This window comes from Phaenicophaeus curvirostris, chromosome 23 (genome assembly GCF_032191515.1).
Source record: "Phaenicophaeus curvirostris isolate KB17595 chromosome 23, BPBGC_Pcur_1.0, whole genome shotgun sequence".
NCBI lineage: Eukaryota > Metazoa > Chordata > Aves > Cuculiformes > Cuculidae > Phaenicophaeus > Phaenicophaeus curvirostris.
The window spans coordinates 4,406,396-4,423,862 of NC_091414.1; the positions used below are offsets into that span (position 1 = coordinate 4,406,396).

The 17,467-nt window shown below is 52.2% G+C and overlaps 3 protein-coding genes across 3 annotated transcripts; all 3 read left to right on the forward strand.

Annotated features, from left to right (window-relative positions):
- The first annotated feature begins 456 nt into the window (after positions 1-456).
- STMN1 (stathmin 1) lies at positions 457-3,258 on the forward strand. Its single transcript, XM_069875146.1, has 4 exons — positions 457-611; positions 1,302-1,474; positions 2,201-2,392; positions 2,754-3,258. Exons 1-4 carry the CDS (start codon positions 599-601, stop codon positions 2,820-2,822), a joined length of 447 nt encoding a protein of 148 aa, XP_069731247.1. The 5' UTR covers positions 457-598; the 3' UTR covers positions 2,823-3,258.
- Positions 3,259-8,868: 5,610 nt separating this feature from the next.
- Positions 8,869-10,232, forward strand: PAQR7 (progestin and adipoQ receptor family member 7). The gene has a single exon (XM_069875027.1). The coding sequence runs from the start codon at positions 8,939-8,941 to the stop codon at positions 9,977-9,979; it is 1,041 nt and encodes a 346-aa protein (XP_069731128.1). The 5' UTR covers positions 8,869-8,938; the 3' UTR covers positions 9,980-10,232.
- A 2,098-nt stretch (positions 10,233-12,330) lies between these two features.
- On the forward strand, positions 12,331-17,191 carry AUNIP (aurora kinase A and ninein interacting protein). The gene is made up of 3 exons (XM_069875585.1): positions 12,331-12,399; positions 14,159-14,270; positions 16,117-17,191. Exons 1-3 carry the CDS (start codon positions 12,331-12,333, stop codon positions 17,037-17,039), a joined length of 1,104 nt encoding a protein of 367 aa, XP_069731686.1. The 3' UTR covers positions 17,040-17,191.
- The last annotated feature ends 276 nt before the right edge of the window (positions 17,192-17,467 follow it).

Sequence of the window (17,467 nt, forward strand, 5' to 3'; positions counted from 1 at the left end):
GCTTCAGCTGCAGGAATAAAATGGAATTTTAAATGAGCTCGTTGCACACGTTTAAGATGCTTTGGTAGCAGGATCCAGCCGTTCTGCCCCGTTGTGCGCTGTATTTTAGTTCAGAGAGCTAATTCAGTGATATGGTTTAGTAGTAGACGGGTACGGTTGGTTTCAATGATCTCAAAGGTCTTTTTTAACCAAATGATTCTATATCTGCTCTGTGCAATGTCAGTGGAATATCCATAGCGCTGCATGCTGCTGGGTTAATGGTGAAATGGGAGTCTTTGTTTGCATATCTTAATTACAGTGGAGTAAAACGAGCTGGAAATGCTTGGTGGTAGTCGAACATACAGATCCTACAATGCCAATAATTGAGAATATCTCTGCTATTTCTCAGCCCCTCAAACCGACTGGAATTCCTGGCTGCGGTTAACCCACTCGACTGTCTTTTGTTCAGCAGATCTAATTATCCTCAGCAGTATTTATTAGAATTTAGAAGACATGAAATTCAAGTTCTTACTGTTCAAAGTCATATCTCTGTGTTATCTAGGAATCCACCGATTGAAGTTCTCCCAGAGTTGGCTTCTGGAATCCTATTTTCTTGGTCATGGCTACTTCTGGTATGTAGTATTATGTGTGAAATTATGTATCATGTTGGTGGTTTTTCCTCTTAATTTCCTCAGAAGTAATTTAAAACTCTAATGTAGTAAAACAAACCGTTGTCCCCGTGCTTTTCTTTCATTAGCAAAGCTGTTAAAACTGGGTGCTTGTGGAAACACCCCACGAGCCCCCTCAGACTCGGCTGTTGGCAGATGGGCTGCAGCTCCCTGCGTGCCATCTGCTCCGTTAGCGGAGCTGACGATCATCCAGACACCTCGGAGATCAAAACTGGAGCTGGAGCGCTGCTCCAACTGACGCCCTGCAGGGCTGACGTGCTTGTTCAAAGAGGGAATTGCATATTCCTTTGAAAAGGAGTTTCAGTTCTTGGCTGTGTCAGGTCTTAGGCAAACGCCTTGAACTCCCCCTCAGCCCCGTCGCTGGGGAAAAAGGGGGTTTTCATTTGAAACGCTGATAAACTTGTTTTCGTGACCCTGGAAGCTAAAATACAATGTTGTGTAGAGGCAGAAGCACAAAATTGCCTGCCATGTGTTTGAGTGGTGGTGCTGTTTAAAAAAAAAAACAAAACTATCAGCTCAGATGTTGTGTACTTCACTGAGCTTTGTGCTGTTATTTTGCAACGTTCAAGTTACCTAAGCCAGTTCCCGGCTTAAAATACTGTTGGTTTGGTTTTTTCCCCTCCATGTTCCTAGATATTCAAGTGAAGGAACTGGAAAAGCGTGCCTCTGGGCAGGCCTTTGAGCTGATTCTCAGTCCCCGTTCAAAAGAAGCAGTTCCAGAATTCCCTCTTTCTCCCCCAAAGAAGAAGGATGTGTCATTGGAAGAGATTCAGAAGAAGCTGGAAGCAGCAGAAGAGAGACGCAAGGTAAACTTGCAATGACAGGTTCTGTGAGCTCCGCTCAGTCTGTGTGAGTTGGGGTTTTTTAAATAGTTGCTTGGGACAAATGATGAGCAGTTTATGGTAAATGGAATATTAATTGGGCTTTGGAATAGCTGGAGCTCTCATGAACCTTTGTTATGGTCTGAAAGGCCACAGCTTTGTTTCCAAAGTGATCTTGAATGGCCAGTTGAAAAACTGGGAGGAAGGGTTTAGTGGAGAGGTGATGCTCTTTCAGTATGAAGCTGGGGTTTTTTTGTCTTTGACATCACAAAACATTAATTTTCTCCTAGGAAATGCAGTGGTGAATCTGTAATTAGAAGGCTTAGAAGGTTAGAATGCGGTATCTGTCTTGAGATGTGGCTTAGAGCCCTTGGCCCTGCAGGGGATGCTAGTGGAAGTGATTCACCGTCTTGAGAGGCAAGAGTCTTGATCGTAACCTATCAGCATTAACATGAAAATCCATGTTTTCTTCCACAAAAATCTCATTCAATGAGATTTGCAACTAATGACAAAAACTGAACTTTTCTGGTAGTTTGCAATGGTGAAATAGGGGTTATGTAGGTGGAGGAAGCACCCGGGGAGCTCTGTCCTGCCTCACAAAGCTTTTGTTCTCCAGTGAAACAGTAGAAAGTCTCTTCTCTCGAGAGTTGTGGGCAACTGTTGTGGCTGTCGGTGTGGTTTTGTGTTCAGAGCGTGCACCCTGTGTTTCAGTCTCATGAAGCAGAAGTCCTGAAGCAGCTGGCTGAGAAGCGGGAGCATGAAAAGGAGGTGCTTCAGAAAGCGATTGAGGAGAACAACAACTTCAGCAAAATGGCTGAGGAAAAGCTGACCCACAAAATGGAAGCAAACAAAGAAAACCGTGAGGCGCAAATGGCTGCTAAACTGGAACGCTTGAGGGAGAAGGTAGGTGTGGAGTCCCAGTTACCCTTTGGGAGAGAGTTTTTGTGCTCTCGATTCTGAAAACGGTCTGAAGAAACCCGAGTGAAGGGAGTGCTGTGAGCACACAGATACCTTGTGGTGGTCTGAGCTTAAAAGATGATAAAATCTGCAAAAGACTGCAGAAATCCTCTTGAATGAGAGGGGATGGATGGAATTAGAGCAGCACCTCACTTTCTCTGGTAAATCTACCTCCTGCAACCCCTTCTGGTACCCCAGGCTCGTGGGTTTCTGCAATGAGCTGGGGTGGGAAGCAAGCTGGGGCTTGCACTGCTGCTCAGCCCTGGCAGCTGATTACATCCATCCCTGCTGTTCTCTTGTCTTTCAGGACAAGCACATTGAAGAGGTCCGAAAGAACAAAGAAGGCAAAGACCCTGGTGAGGCCGAAACCGACTGACTTCATTCTGGAAGCTGACTCTCTCCCCCTCCTCTATAAATATCCAAAGACTGTACTGGCCAGTGGTTTTATCTTTGGTTTTTGTTCTTTTTAAGTTTCTAGAAACTTACGTAGAACTGTAAAATTGGATCCAAACTGTACACTTTCTTTTGGGGGCTAGAGGGGAGACCTTCCATGTTTCACTTTTTCTAAAGTGTTGTCTTTCCAGTGTAGCTATCTTCTTGTTGCATCCTTTTCTACACCAGAGCGCTCGCTCCTGGGTTGATGGCAAGTACTGTATCAGCTCTGTAAGACGTTTGTGGAAGGAATATGTGATATATACTGTTCCATGCTAAATATCTGTTACACTTCAAGAATCTGACTCTGTCCCACTCTGCTAAAATACTGCTGTAACTGAGTGACTAAATAAAGCTGCACAGTGCTGTTATCATGAGAATTAACTTCTGAAAGTCAGAGAATGGTTTGGGTTGGAAGGGACCTTAATGTCCATCCAGTTTCACCCCCTGCTATGGGCAGGGACACCTCCCACTGGATCAGGGGCTCCAAGCCCCATCCAGCCTGGCCTTGAACATCTCCAGAGATGGGGCAGCCAGCACTGCTCTGGGCAACCTGGGCCAGGGCCTCCCTCATTGTGTAGAATTCCTTCCTAATCTCTAATCTAAATCTTCCTCCTTCTCATTTAAAGCTGTTTTCCCTTGTCCTATCATTCCATGCCCTTGTATAAAGCTTCTCCCCAGCTTTCCTGGAGCCCTTTTCAGTCCTGGAAGTTGCTCTAAGGTCTCCCTCAAGCCTTTTCTTCTCCAGGCTGAACAACCCCAACTCTCAGCTTGTCCTCATCTGGGAGGTCCTCCAGCACTTAGCTCATCTTTGTGGACTCCTTTGGACCCTGACATGAGAAAGGTTTTCAAAAGGCATCTTTCCAGGGTGGAAAGGCCTGCAGTAGCGCTTTTCCTTGTATCTGTGGGTACACTGCGTGGCTGCTGCTCCCTAGAGCACCCTCATTGTCTCAATTTTACAATCAGAGCTTTGTTCTGACACCTCAGCAGTTGTCAGCTGCTGTGTGTTTGTGTTAAAGAGAGTTCGGAACCACCTCCCTTTGGATGCTGACACTTCAACAAATGTGTCCTTGTTACCACATGACTGACCCAAGCCTGTTTCTGGAAAGGGTTTTTAGGAGAGGGCTTGTGCTATTGAACGGTGACTTGTGTGCTGTGTCCTGTGGCATCAGAAACCTGTTCTGGGCTGGGGTTGAAAAAGCTGTTGTGGATAAGAATTGTTTTGGTGTCTTGCTGCAGCTGCTTTGAGATACCACGCAGTGCTGCAGGGCGAGTCTGCAGGTGAATTCCTGCCCACAAGGAGATCTCTATCAGCTTTTTGTGGGGTGTGGGAAGTGGATACGGCTGTACCTGTGCTCTGAGAAAAGCTGCTGTGGTGTCTGGGCTCTTGTGCAGGTGCCTTAAAAAAGCAGAAACCTTCACCTTAGAGTAATCCTGAGCGTCCTGCGGTAAAAAAGATGAGGCTGCAGCTGGTGTGGGTGAACAGGAGAAATGGCACCAGGTCCTCGGCTTTAATCGGTGCCCCTCAGAGCAGGGAAGGTCTTAACGTTGGACATTCCATAGCAGTGGTCTTGGTGAGGCACCCGTGGTCCCATCTTCCCCCTTTGGTGTCCTTGATCTTGAGGCTGGTGGGTTTGTTCCCAGGCCAGCTCCTCGCCTGGCACTGCCCAGACTTAGATATTCTGAGGATGGAAAAGCTGGTAGGGATTCTTTTCAGGGGCTGGCAGAGTCCTGAAGCACTTGACTGTCTTCTGGGGCTTGCTAACCTCGGTTTACACAGCTTTCGTGTGTCACACTCGACACTCTTCAATTGCATTAGAGTTGTACTTAACCAAAAGCTGATATTGCGCTGTTTTAACGAAAATAATGATGAGATCAAGTCGGGCTTGATGCGCTGGAGGACTGAGATTGGATCCTTTCCCTGAAGGATCTTCAGATACTTCATAATTTAAGGTAAGAGACTTAGTTCTACCTGCTTGAGAGCCACCACCTGCCTGCAGTGGGGACATAGTGCAGGGTGGGGGGGTTTAGTGGCACTTATTTTGTGAGCAGAGTGTGGGGATGTGCGTCGGGATCCACCCGCGGAGGGGAGCGGGGTGGGAACACGGAGCCGAACGCTGAGACAAAGGCTCGAGCTCCTACCTCAAGTGCTTATGAAAAGCAGTGACTATCTAGTACCATGTAATGGTGGTTGAAGTGATCACTTGATCAGCTCCCATAGATAAGATGAAGCATAATTAGCAATCAAAACCAGCTCAGTTTTTCGTTTTAATATATTTTTTTTACTGGCTGGGAGAAGACCCAGTGTCCCAAACAGCGTTGGGGAGGGGTTCCCTCATCTTTTCAAGGGCTGAGGGAGGAGGATGGCAGCGCTGCCAAACCCCAAATGGTTACCAGCACATCACACGTGAGGTTTTGGCTCAGCGAAGCTGTCAGATCTCAGCTCGGGGCCTTCTGTTCCCTTCTCTTTGCCTGCCTTACAGCTCACTGGAGCTCAATGCCCAGGGTATGAGCTCGGTTTGGTTCCTCTGGAGCTGGTGAGAGGGTGGAAGGAGGGTTGAAGGGCATGGAAGTGAGCAGTGGGAGTGAGCCTGGGGGCTGCAAACGGGGAGAGGATGGAAATGAGCCAATAATGCAATAAAAGGGGGTAAAGCCAGCAGGGAGGAGATGCTGCTCGGTCAGAACAGCACGAGCGGCCCCTTCGGTGGGGAAAGCCAGGCTGGAAATGGATTGTTAGGAAAAAAAAAAAAAAAAAAGAAGAAAAAAAAAGCCAAGGCAGAATCTGGGAGGCGTGATTTCCGCAGCGAAGCACAAAGGCGAGCGGGGCTGGGTGTGGCGGGCAGGGGATGGGGGTCCCTGGGGTGATGGGGGGCTGAGCGAAGGGGGTCCCTGGGCTGGTGGAGGGTCATGGTTGATGGGGGTCTCTGGGATGATGGGGGGCTGAGCGAAGGGGGGGCCCCCAGGGCGATGGGAGTCCCCAGGCTGATGGAACTCCCTGGGCTGGGGGTCTGGGTGATGGGGATCCTGGGGCTGGGGGTCCAGGTGATGGGGTCCCTGGGATGCTGGGGGTCCCTGGAGTCAGGGTCCAGGCACTGATGGGGGCCCCCAGGCCAATGCGGGGCAGACAATGAGGCTCCCCCAGGGTTGGGGGTCTGGGTGATGGGGGGCTTCCCTGGGTCTGGGGGTCCAGGCGATGGGGGTCTCTGCAGTGAGGGGTCGAAGTGGAGGTGGCTGGCTGAGCAATGGGGGTTCCCTGGGGCTCAGGGTCGGGGTGATGCGGGTCCCTGGGCTGATGGGAGGCTGAGCAATGGGGGTCTCTGGGCTCCCTGGGGACAGGAGTCCAAGCAGTGGGGGGCTCTGGGGCCAGTGGGGCTCCCCCAGGGTCTGGAGTCAGAGCGATGGGGGTCTTCGGGGCTGGGGATCCAAGTGGAGGTGGCTGTTGGAGCGATGAGGGCCCATCTGGGTGATGGGGGGCTCCCCTGGGCAGGGGGGGCAGGGGGTCCAGGCATGGGGGGCTCCTCTGGGACAGAGGTCTAGGCAATTGAGGTGCCCCAGGGCTGGGGATCAAGGCAGGGGGGCGCTCCTCTGGGGCAGGGGTCTAGGCTGTGGGGGTGCCCCAGGGCTGGGGGTCTGGGCATGGGATTCCCCAGAGCTGGGGTCTAGGCAGTGGGAGGCTCCCCAAAACCATGTGATGGGGTCTTGGGGGGCAGCAGAACCTGCTAGGGAGGGCAGGGTCCCTCTGACCCTGACCCCCAGCTGCACTCGCCTCCTGAAATCCCCACCCCGGGGGAAAAAACGGATTTCCAGGAGAGGGGATGGATCCAGGGAAGAGGTTTTGCCAGGGCTGGTGCTGCTGCTGTGCTGGGAGGAGGGAGGGAGAGTGTGGGGCCTGGAGCCCGGCGGCCACCAACGCGCTTGGCTGGCGCATCCTGGGAGGTTGGAGAAAACGATCGCAACTGAAAATAAATGTATTTGTGCTTTAGAAGGCAAAACACAGACGTACGCAGGAGCAGAGAGGCTGGTAAACAGCTGGGGGCTGAGTCTGTATCAACAAGGAGAAGCTCAGCAGGATGGGTGGATGCTGCTGGCGAGAGGAAACGCTCCGTAGGGAGTAAGAGGCGTTCGAGGCACCGTTGTTGACATCGCAGAGCTACGTGGAGGTGGTTAGAGGTACGTGGAGGTGGTTATTCCAAGTCCCAGCCGGATTAAGGCCTTCCAGCACCACGCGGGATGCGCTCCGCTCATAACTGAGAATTGCTCAAGGCTTCGTAGGTAGGAAGAGCTTTGCAAATCAAGTCCTGCTGCGACAAGTTTGGAGGACCTGAAGTAAGCACCACTCCCTTTCCTGCCTCGTGCCTGGCCGCTCGGGACCCAGCTTTCCCCACAGCGTCTCCCTCAGCACAACTCGGGGCACCATCCCCTGAGGAATTTGTCTTCTGGCAGCCGTGAGAGGGTCAGACCCACGCTCTGGAGCTGAGCCCGTGGATCCAAGCATCCTGGCAAGAGGCAAGTTCTCCGGAGAGCAGAAAGGCAGCGTTTTATTCTAACCGTGCCCATCAAAGTTTGGTTGAAATAGCTTATCTCAGGAAATCCTGCTTTTGCTCACATCTCCCTGGCAGGACTCGAGGCTGTTTCAGTTCAGCGCAGTAGCTGTAAGTCCGGAAGAGGTTTAGGAAGTTAATTTTTCACTGGCAGCCTGTGCGTGTTGCAGGGTTACAGGTTCGCCCTCGGTGAGGTGCTGCCCTGAGCCTCGCCGGCTTCTTTTTTTGATGTAGGATTTCTTTAACCAGTTGAAGGTAGGAAAAGAGCATTCCAGAGGGAAGCCAAGCAGCAAACAACCCGCTTTTGTCTGTATCTGTGCTCCTCAGCTTCAGCCAGGCACAAGCTACACAACCATCTGCTCCATTTTGAGGAGGAAACCACAAAGATTTTTCAAGTAAACAGTCCCATCTCCTCCTCCTCTTCTCAAAGAGCTTTTCCCGTCTGAGCTGACCCTGAAGTGACTGCGCTTGCCAGGAATCGAGGTGTAAATCAGCGCTGGAGCTGGACCGGCGTCTCTTTTCTTCAGAACTTGGCTGCACAAAGCAGGTAAAGAGAGGGGGAAGGTCTCATTTTGAGCATGTTCTGTTCAGTGTGTTTTCAACGCTGCCCCGCAAAGTTCTCTTTATCTAGGTAAGGACAGCAGCCGCAAAAATGTAAATATGGAAACGGAGCTCAGTGAGGCAACAGGATAAACTCGTGTGAGCTGGGTTGGTTTTGTGCAAAGTCGCCTGGAAAATCAGGAGCTGAAAAAAAGACTGTAAAAACTCTGAACAGAGAAGTTACAGCCTCTGTTACTGGCTTTGTGGTTATTTATGTTCTCAGGTGCCCCCCTCGTGACGCAGAGTGGATCTTCTCATGGCTTTGGGGGAATGTGGCTCCTTGGAGACTGCAAACAGTTTACAAGGGGGAAAATCTGGGCTGTGCCCGGAGGGGGAGGTTTTTGGGGGGTATTTAGTTAGTTTAGCAGTTCCCAAACTGCTGGGAAAGGGTAAGCAAGTCGCTGATGTGTCCTGGTGTGCTAATTAGTGTGTCAATTAACCCCATCCTTGCCTCCTCCATCTCTGCCCTGCTCTGGACAGTCTCACCTGTGTGGGGGGCTCTCTGGCAGGGGTTCTTCAATCTTCCTCCAGCCTCCTTCATCTTACTGGTTTGGGTAATTCTTTTATTTCAGCTTTAATGAGGCATTCCCAGGGAGGGGGTTGAGTCCCCTTCCCTGGAGGGGTTTAAGGGACGGGTGGACGAGGTGCTGAGGGACATGGGTTAGTGATCGATGGGAATGGTTGGACTCAATGATCCAGTGGGTCTCTTCCAACCTGGTGATTCTATGAGTCTATGATTCGATTCTATCATTCTCCACTCACACATGATTTTACATATCTTTGTTTAATGCTCTAGCTTTTTTTCCCAGTCCCTGCTTGTTGTTTCTTTCGGTCAAGTCACTATTAAACCCTGCAGCAAAACCATCTTTCCATCCCAAAGGTTGTTTTGTGCGGCAGCGAGCCAGAGTTTGGCTGCATCATGGCAACAGTGGTCCCCGAAAAGCTCAGCCGCCTCTTCATTAACGTGCGGCAGGTCCCTCAGCTGCTCGCCCCCCTCTCTCCTTCCACCGTCAGCAGCTCGGAGGTGCCGAAGGTCTTTTGGAAGCCCTACATCCACACCGGCTACCGGCCAGTGCAGCAGACCTGGCGCTATTATTTCTCAACGCTCTTCCAGCAGCACAACGAAGCCATCAACGTCTGGACCCACCTGGTGGCAGCGCTGATCCTGCTGCTGCGCTTCCAGCAGCTCTCGCAGCGGGTGGATTTCGGACGGGACCTGCACGCCCAGCCTCTCCTCATCATCATCGCCGCGTCCATCACCTACCTGACGTTCAGCACTCTCGCTCACCTTCTGCAGGCCAAATCTGAGTTCTGGCACTACAGCTTCTTCTTCATGGACTACGTTGGGGTTGCCATTTACCAGTACGGCAGCGCTCTGGGCCACTACTACTACGCCATCGAGCCCAGTTGGCATGAGAAGATCGAGTGGTTCTACATGCCGGCGGCTGTTCTGTTAGCGTTGTTGTCCTGCGCTGGTTCCTGCTACGCCAAGTACCGCTACCACCAGTCCACTCGCCTCCTGAGCCGGCTCTGCCAGGAGCTGCCCTCCGGGCTGGCGTACGCGCTGGACATCAGCCCCGTGATCCACCGCATCTTCACCGCGCCGCCCTCGGAGCGAGCCGACCCGGCCCTTCTTTATCACAAATGCCAAGTGCTGTTTTTTCTCATCGGTGCCTTTTTTTTCTCCCACCCTTATCCCGAGAAGTGGTTCCCTGGGAAATGTCATTTCTTCGGGCAGAGCCATCAGATTTTTCACGTGTGCCTGATGCTCTGCACGCTGGCGCAGATCGAGGCGGTGGTGTTGGACTATGAGTCCAGGCGACACATCTACTCCACTCTCCAGGGCGATTTGGCATATAATTTCTCTGCCCTTTGCCTCTTCACCGTGACCTGCTCTGTCCTCACAGCTGCTTACATGGCCCGGAAGGTGAAGAACAAGCTGAACTTCAAAGAAAAGTAAAAGCCTTGGAGGAGAAGGAGGTGGGGAGCTCACCTGGACAGCGATGCTGTGGGGATTCTGATCTGAATCCAGCCACGAACTTGATGGAGAAGAGGGATGAAATGCTTCACAACTATTTCTTGGCACTGCTCTCTGTAGGGAGGGAAAGTAAGAGCTGCTTTTAATGCTTTTTAAATTCAGCATTAGTTCTAGCTTGCTCTCAAAATGGTACACTGGTTTAATTCACATGTCTGAATAAACACTTGGAACAAAATGTTCTTAGCGCCGCAGCCCTGTGGGCTGGGAAGGGTTCTTGGAGGCTTCCAGGTCTTGCAGCAAAAGGTAAGGAGATGCCATCTGGCCCTGCATTAGCGGTGGCAGAGCCTAGAGCATGGAGAGAGACCCAGGTGAGCTGGTATAAACCACAAAGGGTAACAAATCGATTTAATATCATTTTAAGCCCCTTTTACATGGCTTAGGGAGTTGCACAGAGCTATGAACGCAGGAACAGGTCCTGTCCTTGCCTGGTAGAGCCTGTGTGCATGAGGAAGGTAAGGGCACTGCCCTGTTACCATCAATGTTGGTCAAAATAAAACTCTCCAAGGCTTTTTTTTGGAGTTCTAGAAAGCAGGCGTTCTTTATTCAGCACTGGGTGTGTGAGGGATGTGCTCCGCTTAACACACGCACACCCAGCTCCTAGTACCAGAACTTCTTATCTTCCAGCTCTTAGAAGGGCATTGAGAGGAGAGGCAGAGCCAGCGTAGTTGGGGTTTGTTTGCTGAAGGCTGAGCCCCAGGGCGGTCCCAGGGAGCTCTGCACCCTCTGTGCTGGATGCAGCCATGTGGGCACTGCTCTGCGGTGGTTTGAAGCACCGGGGAGAAGATCATAGAATCATAGAATAGTTTAGGTTGGAAGGGACCTTAAAGATCACCCAGATCCAACCACCTGCCATGGGCAGGGACACCTCCCACTGGATCAGGGGCTCCAAGGCCCATCCAACCTGGCCTTGAACCCCTCCAGGGATGGGGCAGCCACCCCTGCTCTGGGCAACCTGGGCCAGGGCCTCCCCACCCTCATCATGAAGAAATTCCTCCTTATGTCTAGTCTAAATCTGCCCCTCCCCAGTTTATACCCAGTGCTCCTCATCCTGTCACTCCAAGCCTTTGTGAACAGCCCCTCCCCAGCTTTCTTGTAGCCCCTTCAGCTACTGGAAGGTCACTATAAGGTCTCCTCAGAGCCTTTTCTTCTCCAGGCTGAACAACCCCAACTCTCTCAGCCTGTCCTCGTATGGGACGTGCTCCAGCCCTCAGATCATCCTTGTAGCCTCCTCTGGGCCCGTTCCAACAGCTCCATCTCCTTCCTACATTGAGGATTCCAGAACTGGGCATAATCCTCCAGACGAGATCTCACAAGGGAGGAGCAGAGGGGCAGAATCCCCTCCATCCCTGCTGCCAACGCTGCTTTGGATGCAGCCCAGGATACGTTTGGCCTTCTGGGCTGTGAGCGCTCGTTGCCGGCTCATGTCGAGCTTCTCATCAACCAGCACCCCAAGTCCTTCTCCGCAAGGCTGCTCCCAATCGCATCATCCCCCACCCTGGATTGAAACCAGGGATTGTCCCAACCCAGGGGTAGGACCTTGCCCTTGGCCTTGTTGAACCTTGTGAGTTGTACCAGGGGAGGGATATGAGGAGGAATTTCTTCACTGATAGGGTTGCTGGGTGCTGGCAGGTGTGGCCCATGGAGGTGCTTGAGTCACCATCCCTGGAGAGGTTCACAAGAGATGTCGTACCTGGGGACAGGTGGACTTAGCAGGGCTGGGTTGGTGGCTGCACTCAATGACCTTTAAAGTCTTTTCCAACCAAAACGATTCCATGATTCTATGAAGCCCACAATCCCCAGAGAGGGGACCAGAGGGTGCAAACCCCAGCCAGGACCCTTGGGGAGGGGAGGCCTTGGGCCTGCGTTCAGCTGTAGATGAAGCCGGAGCAGGGAAGCATCCGAGAGGGGCAGAAATCCTGTCCCTTGGGCCTGCACGGCAGCCCCCGCCACTGCCACCTCCGCAAGCTCTCGGCCCCTAATTCCCCAGCTCCCCCTGACACCAGACACGCTTTTCCAGCTGCTCCCGAGCCGGTTCCAACCCCAGGGCCTGCGCGGCTCCTCCCGCGGGCAGCAACAACCCCCACTACTCTCAGCACCGCCCACCCGCCGCCATACTGCCTCTCGGCGCGCGGCCCGCCTTATATAGGCGGTGGGCGGGGCCTCGGCTGCCAATCATCCCGCCGCGCGGCTGCCATTGGGCGGCGCCTCCGGGCGGGCGCGCGCGGGGGGCGGTTTGGGCGGGAAAGGCGGGTCCGCGCGGGGCCCGCGCCGGGATGAAGCGGAGCCGAGCGGGGCCCGGGGGCTGCGGGAGGTGGCTGGACACGGGCCGGGGGCCCGCACAGGTGGGGCTGGGGGGGCCGGGAGGGGGCTTTGAGCGTCCCCAGGGCTGGGGCAGCCACCCCGGCTCGGGGCAGCCTGGGCCAGGGCCTCCCCACCCTCACAGCAAAACGTTTCTCCCTCAGATCTCATCTCAATTTCCCCTCTTGCAGCTGAAAACCATCCCCCTCGTCTTGTCCTGTACGGCTACAAAAATGATCTGGGGGCTGGAGCACCTCCCGTGCACAGACAGGCTGAGAGAGTTGGGGTTGTTCAGCCTGGAGAAGAGAAGGCTCTGAGGAGACCTTAGAGCAGCTTCTAGAGCTGAAAGGGGCTCCAGGAAAGCTGGGGAGGGGCTCTTGATTGGGGAATATAGGGATGGGATGAGGGAGAATGGTTTTCAGCTGAAAGAGATGAGATCTGAGGAAGAAATGCCTTCCTGTGAGAGTTGTGAGGCCCTGGCCCAGGTTGCCCAGAGCAGGGGTGGCTGCCCCATCCCTGGAGGGGTTCAAGGCCAGGTTGGATGGGGCTTGGAGCCCCTGATCCAGTGGGAGGTGTCCCTGCCCATGGCAGGGGTGGGACTGGATGGGCTTTGAGGTCTCTTCCGACCCAAACCATTCTATGAATGTATAAAACTGTTCCCCCCCATCCTATCCTGCACTCTCTGATAAAAAGACCCTCCCCAGCTTTCCTGTAGGCTAAAATAAGGAATAAACTTCATTCATCAAAGTAAGAACTTTATAGATGCCCTGGAAACTCTCTGCTGTGATGATTTTGCCAGGATTCAAGAAGTTGTACTGGATGATTCCCCTTGGTGACCACCAAGTGGTGACCACCACCTTCTTTTGTGAAGCTTTGATCTGGGGAGGGGTTTGGTGCTTCCCCCGGTCCAGCCACGGCGCTGATGCCTTCAGTTGTTGTTTAGAATCCATCTTCCATCACATCACAATGTGATAAAGAAAGGAATCGGCTTTATTGTGCAAACAAAGTGCGCAGACTGTGTAATGGTGTTTGTTTTGATTTGCCTTCAGCTTGTGGATTCATTTGCCAAGATTTTTTTTTGATTTTCCAATGTGGTGCAAACGTTGAACAACTGCTGAAGGGTCGATGTTGAGTTCTCCTGCATCCTTTTGAGTTGTTTTGACTGGACCCTCAGTTGGGTGTCATCTATTCTAGAAAGATGCCTGCCACCCTCCCCATCCTCAAGGTTCTTGTTCCCATTACAGGATTTTGGAATCACTCTTGAGTTGTACACGTGCTTTCAGTTCCCTGGCCAAATGCTTGGTTGATGTTGCAGCAGTTTCTGCTGTTTTATGTCCCCTTTGGACTCATACAACAAAATTGCTCGGATTTGCTTTTTTTCCCCTTTTTAATCTGACAGTGTAATATAAAAAGAACAAACAGTGAAACCAAAACCATTGAGATAAATACGTAGAGTGAATTTCTTGCTTTAAAACGGCATCTCCATCAACACGGGTAAATAACAGTTTAATCCAAAGTAATCATCGCAGTTTACAATAACGAAATTGGTGATTATTTTTGCTCCAACTGACTATTTTGAGATGTGAGAGGGAGGTGTTGGGGCCTGCAGCCTTGGTCCTGGGTGATGGAGCCAGGGCTTGGACACTGTGACCTCCTCAAGCCCCTCAGCCCTTCCACGATGGGGTCACAGGAGGAGCTGAAGCGTTTTTACAAAGGTGGGAACTACCCCACCAAGCTAGAAGGAGGGTAGAGTGGTTTTAAATGGCATTTATTCACGTTCCACTTGTTTCTTTCCCTACCTAGCATCTCATAGCCAAGCCAAAAATATTCAGCCGGATACTTTTCACGCAGAGCGGAGCCTCCCAGCCACGCACCAAGCAGACCAACATCTCCACCTTCTTCAGCAAGCGGACAGGTAATGTGGAGCAGCCCCCGACGGAGAGTAATTCCAGGGCATGATCGGAAATCCATCTCCCTGTATTTATCGGCCGCTTTGCTAGGCAGAAAGGCGTATTTTACAGTCGGGAGGGTAAAGGTTAAAAGGTTTGAACTGCTGGATAGGATTTTATTGTGATGGTTAATCTAAATCGGGCACTGGCAGAGGCTGCCCAGGGAGGGGGTTGAGTCACCATCCCTGGAGGGGTTTAAGGGACGGGTGGACAAGGCGCTGAGGGACATGGGTTAGTGATTGATGGGAATGGTTGGACTCGATGATCCGGTGGGTCTCTTCCAACCTGGGGATTCTATGATTCTATGAAATGCAAGCACCTTTTACGGTGTTAGACTGAAGCGTAAGTCAAGGCAGTCACAGGCAGTCATCGCTGGAGAGCAATCCGAACTCTTTAACTAACGCAGCAGGCTTTATTCCTTACAAAACTAGAGCTTTCCGTGGAATGCTGGGAACGTGGCTCAGCCCAGGTGCTGAAATAAAGCATCCAGGTTGGCAGAACATCCAGTTCTGGGTTGTTCGATGGTATCACATAAAGCACAACGATTGCGAAAGCTGCTTCGGCTGAGCAGGAGAACCCAGCCCTGCTGGGGAAGGGGCAGCGTCCTGGGAGTTCTGGGAAAGGTTCTTATGGACAAAGCCTTTTCGAAAGAATGCAGTGGTTAATCCTAACTGAACCGATGGAGTCACAAGGAACTGGAATATTTAAGCTAATTAAGCCAGCCTACGACCTCTGTGCTTCTGAGCCTGCTTTTGTGCTCTAGAATGCAAGAAACGGATTTGTCCGTGGGTCTCAGATTATTAAATATGGAGAGAAATAAAGTGATGCAGAAAGCAGCAGTAAGGGATTGTGTAGCTGTTCCTGTCCTATAAGGTGTGTAACGGCCACTCGTCAACATTAAACTCATTTAGCAATAAGCAGATTAGAGGAAGCGTTGCATAAATTGTACAGTTCAATGATTCGATAGAGTTTTTGTGTTGTGATGGGGCCATTGATGGTTTTGGCTTCGTTGTCCCTGCTTTTTTGCAAGGTGCTTCATGCTTTCTCCTTTTCCTAGTGTGGTTCCCTGGGTTGACATGGCATTCACTTGTTCTTTGTGTGTGTTTGTTGTCATTGAGTGCTGACGCTCTTCAGAGCTTTGCAGGATTGAAGGTGCTGCAGTATTCCCTACTTGTCATTTTAGAATGTCTTGAGTTGAGGATCAGCTCGCTTACATCGTGATGTTCTATGAGATTTCATTTTAAGTGGTTTCAGAAGCAAATATGGGACTCGATGCCTTCACCAGGTGATGCATACGAGCCGCAGGGGTCTCACTGTGGGGTTTTTGGTAACTCTTTAAAGGGAAGGTAACTCTTTCAAGAAGGATGTTGAGGCTCTGGAGCGAGTCCAGAGAAGAGCAACAAAGTTGGTGAGGGGGCTGGAGAACAGGCCTTATGAGGAGCGTCTGAGAGAGCTGGGGGTGTTTAGCCTGGAGAAGAGGAGGCTGAGGGGAGACCTCATTGCTCTCTGCAACTACCTGAAAGGAGGTTGTGGAGAGGAGGGAGCTGGGCTCTTCTCCCAAGGGACAGGGGACAGGACGAGAGGGAATGGCCTCAAGCTCCACCAGGGGAGGGTCAGGCTGGACATCAGCAAAACATTGTCATGGAAAGGGTCATTGGGCACTGGCAGAGGCTGCCCAGGGAGGGGGTTGAGTCACCTCCATGAGGGAGCGGGACAGCAGCAGCTCCGAGTCCAGCATCATGGGTCGTGTTGCCTAACTCTGAGCAACGTGTTTGCCAGTGCTGGCTTTAACCACGTCTCTGTTGTTTTCAGATGAAAGGGACAAAGAAAACTCCAGGCCATCTGCTTGTATCCCAAATAAAACCTGTAAAGACAAAGGTATTTCTTCGGCTGCCTCCACGGTGAAGATCCTGGCTCTGCCGCGGATGGAGGAAGCTCGGACGCGATTCTTCAGAGCTGAGCAGGAGAGGAGCCCGGCTCCACCCTCGTGCTGTGCGCAGGGAGCACCGGCCTCACCAGCTCCTTTGCCAGATTCCCCGTGGTTACCAGCAGAGTCTCACAGGAAGAGCGAAGCCTCCTGTGGGGTGGGAGAAGATTCCTGCTGCTTCAGCTTCACCCAGGATTCCGAGGGCAACCAGGTCATCGCTCACAGGAATGAGTCCAATCTATTTGCTGGAGAAATGGCTTCAAGCAGCAGCGTAACTTCGGACTGTGGGATAAAGACGAAGGCAAGCCGGCTGTGTCCAGCCCAAGAAAAGACCAGGCTTGATTTCCAACCAAGGCTTGGGGCAAAGCAGACTAAGAAGCCACAACAGTTGAGCAACGTTAATTCTTTAACTGATTTCACCGAGATGGAGAATGTAAGGCCAGACAGTGCCCGGGCTGCAGGCTTCTGCTCTCCACGACCAGCTGGAGCGCGGCCTCTGCGGGAGCGCAGCTGGAACGCTGCGGGCTCAGCCGAGGAGAGCTGGGGCAGGGAGCCAGGCCGGAGCAGTCCCTGCAGGCAGCTCTTCACCCAGGATTCGGAGGGAAACAGGGTCATCGCTCACCACTGCCAGAGCGTCTTGTCTCCTCGCAAGGACAGCTCTGGCTCTCCCCACAGGGGCCGTGAGACGAGGAGCGTGAGCAGAGTGGGAGAGCAGCAGTCGGAGATGGGCTATGAGCGCCTGTTCACGCAGGATTCGGAAGGGAACAGAGTGATAAAACACTGTGACCTGGAATGGCTCACCGAGTGACCTCTTGGGAAACCTCAGGGAAGGTTTGTGTTGTCAGAATTAGGTAAGTGGCCCTGTTGTTTTCGGGAGTGGTCTCGCCAGCAGATGGGGCAGACCCACACCCAGGCAGGAGCCTTTTGTTCTCTGCTTTAATAAAACTAAATAAAATTTGGAAGGACTACGTCTACAGTGGTTTGACTACAGTGAGTGTTGGTCTCATCTCCCAAGTAAGACGTGATAGGACAAGAGGAAATGGCCTCAGGTCGGGCCTGGGGAGGTTTCGATTGGATATTGGGAACAATTTCTTTACTGAAAGAGTGGTGAAGCCCCAGCAACAGCTGCCCAGGGCAGTGGGGGAGTCTCCATCCCGGGAGGGGTTCAAAAACCACATAGATGTGGCACTTCAAGACATGGTTTAGTGGGCACCGTGGGGTTGAGCTGACTGGATG

Excerpts from the sequence above, each read along its gene's own strand:
- PAQR7 (XM_069875027.1), top strand. The coding sequence starts at position 8,939 with ATGGCAACAGTGGTCCCCGAAAAGCTCAGCCGCCTCTTCATTAACGTG.
- STMN1 (XM_069875146.1), top strand. Across the intron at positions 1,475-2,200 it reads CAGCAGAAGAGAGACGCAAG|TCTCATGAAGCAGAAGTCCT; the intron begins GTAAACTTGCAA and ends CCTGTGTTTCAG. Across the intron at positions 2,393-2,753 it reads TGGAACGCTTGAGGGAGAAG|GACAAGCACATTGAAGAGGT; the intron begins GTAGGTGTGGAG and ends CTTGTCTTTCAG.
- AUNIP (XM_069875585.1), top strand. The coding sequence starts at position 12,331 with ATGAAGCGGAGCCGAGCGGGGCCCGGGGGCTGCGGGAGGTGGCTGGAC. Across the intron at positions 12,400-14,158 it reads CGGGCCGGGGGCCCGCACAG|CATCTCATAGCCAAGCCAAA; the intron begins GTGGGGCTGGGG and ends TTCCCTACCTAG. Across the intron at positions 14,271-16,116 it reads CTTCTTCAGCAAGCGGACAG|ATGAAAGGGACAAAGAAAAC; the intron begins GTAATGTGGAGC and ends TGTTGTTTTCAG.